The sequence below is a fragment of the Osmerus eperlanus genome, chromosome 5 (genome assembly GCF_963692335.1).
Source record: "Osmerus eperlanus chromosome 5, fOsmEpe2.1, whole genome shotgun sequence".
Classification (NCBI taxonomy): Eukaryota; Metazoa; Chordata; class Actinopteri; order Osmeriformes; family Osmeridae; genus Osmerus; species Osmerus eperlanus.
This window is the reverse complement of record NC_085022.1, coordinates 13488444-13496728: the sequence shown is the minus strand read 5'-3', so window position 1 is coordinate 13496728 and position 8285 is coordinate 13488444. Positions and strand designations below refer to the sequence as shown.

General features: G+C 49.4%; 1 protein-coding gene across 1 annotated transcript in view; it reads right to left on the bottom strand.

The window, feature by feature from the left end:
• Window positions 1–814: 814 nt before the first annotated feature.
• Window positions 815–8285, bottom strand: part of hgfb (hepatocyte growth factor b) — a 16140-nt gene continuing 8669 nt past the window's right edge. The window contains exons 8-18 of the mRNA XM_062461737.1: window positions 6839–7004; window positions 6579–6712; window positions 5396–5489; window positions 4026–4162; window positions 3365–3397; window positions 3168–3273; window positions 2806–2880; window positions 2297–2446; window positions 2108–2214; window positions 1787–1929; window positions 815–1586 (exon numbers count right to left, since the gene is read on the bottom strand). Of these exons, the coding sequence (XP_062317721.1) occupies window positions 1404–1586; window positions 1787–1929; window positions 2108–2214; window positions 2297–2446; window positions 2806–2880; window positions 3168–3273; window positions 3365–3397; window positions 4026–4162; window positions 5396–5489; window positions 6579–6712; window positions 6839–7004 (1328 nt within the window). The 3' untranslated portion in view covers window positions 815–1403. The remainder of the gene's footprint in view (window positions 1587–1786; window positions 1930–2107; window positions 2215–2296; window positions 2447–2805; window positions 2881–3167; window positions 3274–3364; window positions 3398–4025; window positions 4163–5395; window positions 5490–6578; window positions 6713–6838; window positions 7005–8285) is intronic.

The following is an 8285-nucleotide window of genomic DNA, read 5'->3' as shown; positions in this document are numbered from 1 at the left end:
GTATAAGGGTGCGGAGTGAATAACTCATTCATTCAGGATTCCATTAAAACACAGACAGCAGTAGGAGAGGAGGAGAGGGTAGAGGAGGCGAGAGGAGGGGATGAGGAGAGGAGCAGAGGGTAAAGGAGAGGAGGCGAGAGGAGGGGATGAGGAGAGGAGGAGAGGGTAGAGGACAGGAGGCGAGAGGAGGGGATGAGGAGAGGAGGAGAGGGTAGAGGAGAGGAGGCGAGAGGAGGGGATGAGGAGAGGAGGAGAGGGTAGAGGAGAGGGTAGAGGAGAGGAGGCGAGAGGAGGGGATGAGGAGAGGAGGAGAGGGTAGAGGAGAGGAGGCGAGTAGGAGGGGATGAGAGGATTTGCAACACCACATTCAAATGGAACATTTCAGAACTCACAAACCTATGTACACATATATACATTCAGTGGCTTCCTGGTCACCTGACTCAAAAGCAAACAGCTGTATGTTTGTTTTTGGAATCCCACATGAAGTACCCCCTTCAATCTCAAGCTCCTGTCTGTACAGTACAAGAGCCATCTTTCCTCTGGTTTAAAGCAGATATATTTCATCTATCATTCCCTTCGGGCCAACGAGCCACCCTCCTCTCCACAGATCTATAAGACCTACGTCACCTTTGGAGTGTCACAAACACTCATTTAAGTAGTATATACAGAGAGACACCACTTCAGTGCCCTTCAGAGGCTTGGAGTTCTGTTGGAGTGTACTTGATAGTGCCCTCGTGCAGGGACCCTTTGACGCAGAAGCACACTAGACGAGCACACTAGAGACACGCAGAGACACTACCTTTTTGGCGTCCAGTACATTCAAGTAATGTCAGGAATCAGAGAGTTTTCACACACCCCCCTCCAACAGACCTGTTGCATTGAATGAAGGATGGGAGGGGGGGGGGGGGGGCAGATTATTAGCCGAGAGGACATGTCCACAACAGGTTTACTTGACAGTCCAGGGTGTCTTCAGAACCTCAACCTTTTTCCTCAAACCACAGTTTTTGCATTTAGGTGGGCCTGGCCCCACTGCAAGCCTGCTAGAACTTGCTGCTACAGTTTAACATCTCAGCCTACATGTTCACCTAGGTGTCTGTGTATGAGCCATACTTCACTGATAGGAGTTATGGATACTTTTTGTTGGTTGGGTCGAGGATTTGGTTGGGTTTAGTGTCATGGTTGAATTTAGGTTTAGTTTTGTGATTGTGGATTTAGTCGTCTGGGCTGGGTTAAATGTTGTGGCTGGGTTTAGTCACATGGCTGGGTTTGGTGTCATAGCCGTACTTAGTCTCATTGCTGGGTTTATTGTCGTGGCTAGGTACAGTCTCTTGGATGCGGTCGGTCACAGGGTTGCGTTTTAGTGTCATGGTTGTGGGTTCTTGTTAGTCGCCAGGTTCTTGTCTCTAGTTGATCTCCAGAGGGTCAGGGTAGTACTTGAAGACCTTGTAGATCCACTGGGTATAAAAGGGCACGTTGATGAAGATGCCCGGTCGGTTGGCGCGGGCACAGCCTCGCCCGTTGACGCTCACGCCCACAATCACCCTGCTCTCGCCGTCCAGACATACCAAGGGGCCCCCGTAGTCCCTCTGCCGGCAGAAGACACACACACACACACGTCAAAGAACACTCACAAACTATTTTTGTTTTCTAAGAATACCTTCTGAGACTAGTACGTGTCTTCGGAGACCCTTTGGAGGGAACGGAAACCTCCGGAGAGCAGATCTATTTAGGTCCAAGTGGGATTACAGGCAAAAACCTTCTTGCAGTGCGTGTGAGCTGCTTTTACCTCACACACCCCCTCGTCCCTGTTGCCCCCGGCGCAGATCCGGGAGTGGTTGATGTGCATACTGCCCCTGTGCTGCTGTCTGCACCTCTCGTTACCGACCACAGGCAGGTAAACCTCCTTCAACACTCCCTCGTGGCCCGTCCCTAGGGGGAAAGAACAACTTGCGTTATCTTTCCCATCGTCGTCGACATCGAATCAGCCTCCTTTTCATCGCCCACCGCAACTATGAACTCTGGGTCTGGCATGATGGATCTGTGGTAGGCGTGTTCGTGTGAGACTGTAGATCTGGGTTAGCTGTGGATGTTGGGGTGGTATTGGCACCTTTGGTTTCTCCCCATCCGTACATGCTACAGATCGCCCCTTCGGAGATGGAGCAGCCAGCCACAGGCAGCTGAATGGTGTGGACCTTGTCTGCAGGAAGCGCCGGCCTGGACACAGTATATAGTATCACATTGTGTTTCATCAAATATATTTGGAAGTTTACATAGGAAGTTTGAGACGGGCTCTTACTTGGCCAGCCGAATGAGGGCCAGGTTGGAGCCCTCCGGACCACAGACCACATGAGCGATGCGTACTTCCTGTCTCTTGGACCTATCAGGGCCTGCCTCGCTGAGGTCGGACACGCCCAGCCATACACGGTATTCACTGATATCAGGGATACTGAGGGGAGAACGTTACGACAAACAACAAACGTATGTGTGAGGCCTTCATAAAAATACATTTACATTTATTCATTTAGCCATTTAGCAGACGCTCTTATCCAGAGCGACTTACAGTAAGTACAGGGACAGGGACAAGTACAGGGACATTCCCCCGAGGCAAGTAGGGTGAAGTGCCTTGCCCAAGGACACAACGTCAGTTGGCATGACCGGGAATCGAACTAGCAACCTTCGGATTACTAGCCCGATTCCCTCACCGCTCAGCCAACTGACTACCCAGATACAATCCGAACAACATAGAAAAAAAGAAAGAGAAGGAATGGACGCTAAAGGACAGGAAAGAAGGCAGGGGTGGCATACCATGAGGCGAAGCACTGTCTGTCGGTGAGCACCCACTGCTCTCGTATGAGGGAGCCTCCGCACCAGTGAGAGCCCCTGGAGAGGATGCAGAGCACAGCAGGGACCACCTCACACACTGTTGATGGGGCTTGACTGTGCTCCCTGAGGTCTATGTCTCTACACGGGGGTGTAACCTGCTGTGGGGTTTATGGGACATGTATGGACGCAGTACAGTACGGAATGCCCGTTACCTCAAACTGGACTGCACCACCGGGTGGAACTAACAGCCAAAGTCTCGACGGAGTCTGGATTAGTGAATATGAGTGTGGGTACGTGTGTGTTTGTGTGGGTATGCTGTGCATGTACGTGCGTGTGCTCTTTACCCTTTCTGTATGCTGACCATCCAGCTGCCGTCAGCGATGGCCACGGGAGCTCCGCCCACGATCCGGGTCCTCTTGTGGATGAAGCAGGACACGGTGGACACCTCCCCTGGGAGAACAAGACAGAACATTCCACATTCATCTCTGGTGACCTACCCCGGAGCTCCATGTCGAGCGGCGCACAGAACACACACACTCACCCAGAGGAGGGATGCTGTTCTGGGATGATTCACCTGTCGAAGGGGGGGGGGGGGGGGGGGACGAGACAGATTAGACAGTGTAAAGGGTGACGCCATGTCAGACACTGAGGAGATAAGATACAATGCGGGCATCCATTACTGAGACACGCGCACACACACACACACACACACGTAAAGTATTTCGCCCCGTGGCCTATGTGGGAATACTCACACACCTCCCTCTCACCCTGATGGATGTGAATCTCTTTTCACACTCTGACCCGAGAGTGTAGACAGATATATGCGTGCACGTGTGTGTGTGTATGTGTGTGTGTGTGTGTGTGGGTGGGTGTGGGTCTGTGCAGAATGTATGACAGAGTACAGTACAGAACGATTTACATAATCTCTGCCTGATTTACTATTCACAAGAAAAGAAATAAATGGTCAAATAAACACAGACTTTCTCTCTCTTTCCCTCTTTCTGTTTCCAGTTTTATCATGTGCCAAAATGGAGTGGAGACTATAAGGAGCATAATAATCTCAAGAAGCGTGCAAAACAAACATATTCGATAATAAAAATGTTGACAGTATATACGGTCTATACTATAATGCACTTCTACAACATTTACTGTATTATACTCTATGAAAATAATGTGTTTATATAAAAAAAAAATTCTCTCACATGGTTTGACCATGCAGTAGTCCCAGGAGAGGGCAGAGCTGTTGGTGTAGCACCAGGGCCCATGCTGGTCTTTATCTGGGTTCCTGCAGAAGCTTCCATCCTTGCTTGCAATCAACGGAGCAGCATCTCTTTCCCCTCTGTACACACACACACACACAAACACACACACACACACAAACACACAAATAAAGAAAGCATGATACTTGAACTGCATATTGCACTGCACCAGTACGTAGGGCTGGTCCGGAATCTGCTCCTCTGGGGGAAATTAGAGATCCACAGTGAGATAGGCCCCCTATGCGGAGACCACACAGCTGTGTATGGTCTCTCTGAGGGACACAGAGGGAAAGCTCTGGGGCAGGCCTCTGCTCATGAAGCACCCACACACGCTGACTTATCCCTCACCAGGGAATTCTGGCAACAGTTGGTAAGCTGCAAGCTGAATTTTTCCCAGGCCGAATTCATGGGGCGATAAGGGAAATAGTGTCAAGGAGGAGGAGGAATGTATGGTACCAACCCTGGGGTGCAGAGTTTACAGGGTGTGTATGTGTGTGTGTGTGTGTGCGCATGAAGTTTAGTCTGTAGCTAGCATAAACACCCAGCGCTCCGTGACCCCCCCACTCCTGACCTCTGGGCGGGAGCCAGACGGAGAAGCCGATTGGCTTTGAAGTGTTCCATGGAGGAGGAGCGCGGGGCAGGGTCAAAGGTGAACCCTGAAGTGTGTGTCCCAAAGCCTGCTTATCACCGGGACTCATTCCTGCTAGGTTGAGTCATTCTCAAAGTAACACTTAACTCTGCATTAGAGACACCCCTCCACCCTTCAGCCTACCCAGTGAGAACTCACAGAGCAAGCTTTTTCCTGCGTACCATAATACCAGTTAACTGGAGGTCAACCGCTGGTCAACTCTTCACTGACCCACACTGACCTCTCAGGTGTACACATGTGGATCTGGGAGGGACACATACTGATTCACATAAACAGACCACATGCACCCACCCACAAACCTGCGACACCGATTCAGTCAAGAGCGCACGTCCATAAGATGAGCAGGGATAAGGGAATGCTAAGTTGTTTGTTTCGTCGAGCAGAGGTTACGTTTGTTGTGAAAGTCACTGCGAAGCAGTCCTTCAATGCAGAGATCTGATGATTCTAATGAGGAACAGTCACCAATGGGAAAGAAGCGTGTCCTTGGGGAACCCGAGAACAACTGCACTGCGGAACACTGCCTTGTTTCTATAGAAACGGAGCGGAGCTAACCCTGGTAGTGTTTGCGTACACCATGGCGTTAGCGGTCGAACTGTGTTGTGTGTGTGTGTGTGTGGGGGGGGATGGGTTGAGGGGTTAGCTGGGAAGGTGCTGTGGTCGATACCTGCTGCTGTGGTCTCTCCATGGAGCACAGGACAGGCCTGATCTGGTCCTGGAGGTCTCCCCTCTGTAGCTCTCTCCTCTCCCCTCATAGCAGTCTGGAACACAACGCCACCCAACACAAGTTAGGAAATGACTTAACTTGAGAATGAACGTCAGCTAGGATTTTCACTTTAGCTCGTTTATTATTTCGTCCAGATCTTGTACTTTTGGAGACGGGTCATTATTATTAACATTGTTAAGGGCTGTAAATTGGATGAGAAAATGTGTTATACTTTTCATTTACAACATTGATGCTTTTCTATCAACAACCAAGTCATATATAGTAATCTAGAACATGTCTTCAAGCTCATGTCACATAAGCCATCCCACAGTTGTAATTAAAACAATCACTGTTGGACTCTTGATACAATAGTCTGATAACCAAAGCAGTCCAAATCTCCAGTGGCCAGAATCATGATTATAGTTGTATTAGACCCCAGTTTGGAACACACACAACCCCAAAGTGAAAATACACCACTGGTCGACCACAACCACAACCTTAAATACAGTCTCCAAACTGCCAAGGGTCCCTGTCTCTCATCTGACTGTGGGAACACACCAAGCACTGGAGATTAGACCACAAAACAGCCCAATAGAAGTGACCACAACCAGAACACAAGCCCATGCAGTCACAAATCCACAAATGTCCGTGCCGTCCTGTTAGATGGAGTTAGATTTGTATCCACTCTGACAAGTTGTATTGTTCTGCTCTGCCTGTTATGTCTGACTGCTAAATGACTAAATTTAATGTAAACATGTCTCCGTCTACAATGAGAACTTCCCCCTGAAATTACCTTTAGAAGCTCTTCCCTCACTGTCAAAGGGACAATGCTGAAATAGTCAGACAGATTAGGTTAGTATAAGGGGTTGTAGTCAGAGAGAAAGAGAGAGAGAAAGAAATGGAGAGAGAGAGAGATTCAGGACGTGCCTTCAGGGACCATTCTGAGGCTAAGCCTAAAACAACAGCATGTCCCAGAAACAGAGTTGGGGACCAGAACAGATACAAATTTGCCTTGAGAGACAGGGTGAAGGTTAAAGTTAAGATAAAGGCTACATCTACGGGCTAGGGCTAGGGCTAGGGCTTGGCTTTAGAACGGATGTCAAATCTGATCCAGATGAGTTTTTCTAGTTCCTGGATCTCTCACCATCAGGCTGGATGCTCTTGGTGTCACAGCGGGGTATGTTGGTACAGAACGCTGTCCTGATGTTAGGGTCGGAAGTGAAGCACCATGGGAGATCTTGTCCATCGGGGTTCCGACAGTAGTTCTCTCTCAGATCTCTGGAACACAAAGGGTGTTTTTTGTGTGTGTGTGTGTGTGTGTGTGCATAAATGTGTGTGTGTGTATGTAAGCTCCTGCATTTCTTTGTGTGTGCGCTTGTTTGTGCGGGTGTGTGGGGGACTCACTTGCAGCGGTAGTCTTGGGGTGTGTAGGTGTGGTTGTGGGGGTACTGGGAGTCCCAGCGTTGACATGTCACTCCGCTCGGCGTCACGCCCACCGTGCCCCTGTACCCGTCCCCTCGACCACGGAAGCACTTGGTGGTCACCTCCACCTGAGGGATGACGTCTAGGTCTGGGGGTCACAGGGTCACAGCCCAGAAACACAGAAAGTCGGAAGTTATTCTCTGAACTTGGATGGGATCTGGCTAGGATTCACTTTCCTGCCCTAAAACCATAGTTTGACATTCAGCACCTGGACCATTGTAGAAATAGAGCAGCTTCCTCTAGGGAGAGCTGTGGCCTCCAAGAACATGCATGGCTGAACACGACTGAAATGGTCTAACTGCTCTATTTCTCGATGTGTCTGTTTGTAGACTGTTTTTTTTATCCTTTTAGTAATTGCATGTGTCAGTGTGTAATCTATACCTTTTCAATTCAAAATAAATACTTGGGCATAGTGTATATCATTAAACAGTTAGTTGTTACAACAATAAACACAGAAATGGGCCTGAATAGTTCTGCATGTCTCTCTCTCTCTCTGCCCCCCCCTCCCTCTTCCCCCCCATGTCGTCTTGTTTTGATTAAGACTAACTGGGTCGTAAACGGGTTCTCTTCCCAGCATTCCCTCCCTGTCAGAACCTCGAGTGAGGAGAAATGGAATGAGAGCGAAGAGGAGGAGGAAGAGGAGGGAGGGAGGGACAGGGAGGAGGAGGAGATGGAGGTTGAGAAGGAGGAGCGGAGTATGAGAAAGGGAAAAAGGAGGACGTGGTGAAGGGGCGGGAGGAAAGTGGAGGAAGGGGAGAAGGAGGAGCTGTGGAAGGAGGAGGAGGCAGGAGTAGATGGGGCGGAGGAGGAAGGAGAGCAGGTGGAGGGAGAGAGGAAGGGATTTGTTGGTCCAAGATGGAAGGATGCCATGAACTAATGTTGGTGCCCGGTCAACTGATGACTGTAGCATGCTTCTGACAGGCCCGGGAAAGACACGCTGACACAGAAAGAGAAAGAACCCACTCAACGAAACAGTAACCCTATGCCTGCGGTCTTCATTCACTTAAAGTGCATCAACAAGCAGAAGTGACAGAATAACTTAACACTCTGAAGCACACAAAGAACTACACACACACACACTTACACTCTGCTCACTGACTTGTAAGTGATCTGCTAATATTTTTCTGTGTTTGACAGGAGGTGTGTTTGTGCGTGACCCTGGTGTTTTGTCTGTACAGTATGTCTGGAAGAAGGTGTGTGTGTGTGTGTGCGTGTGTAAGACCCTGTTGTTTTGTCTGTATGTCTGGCAAGAAGTGTGTGTGTGTGTGTGACCTTGGTGTTTTGTCTGTGTGTCTTGTGGAAGATGTGTGTGTATGTGCGACCCTGGTGTTTTGTCTGTGTGTCTGGTAGAAGATGTGTGTGTATGTGC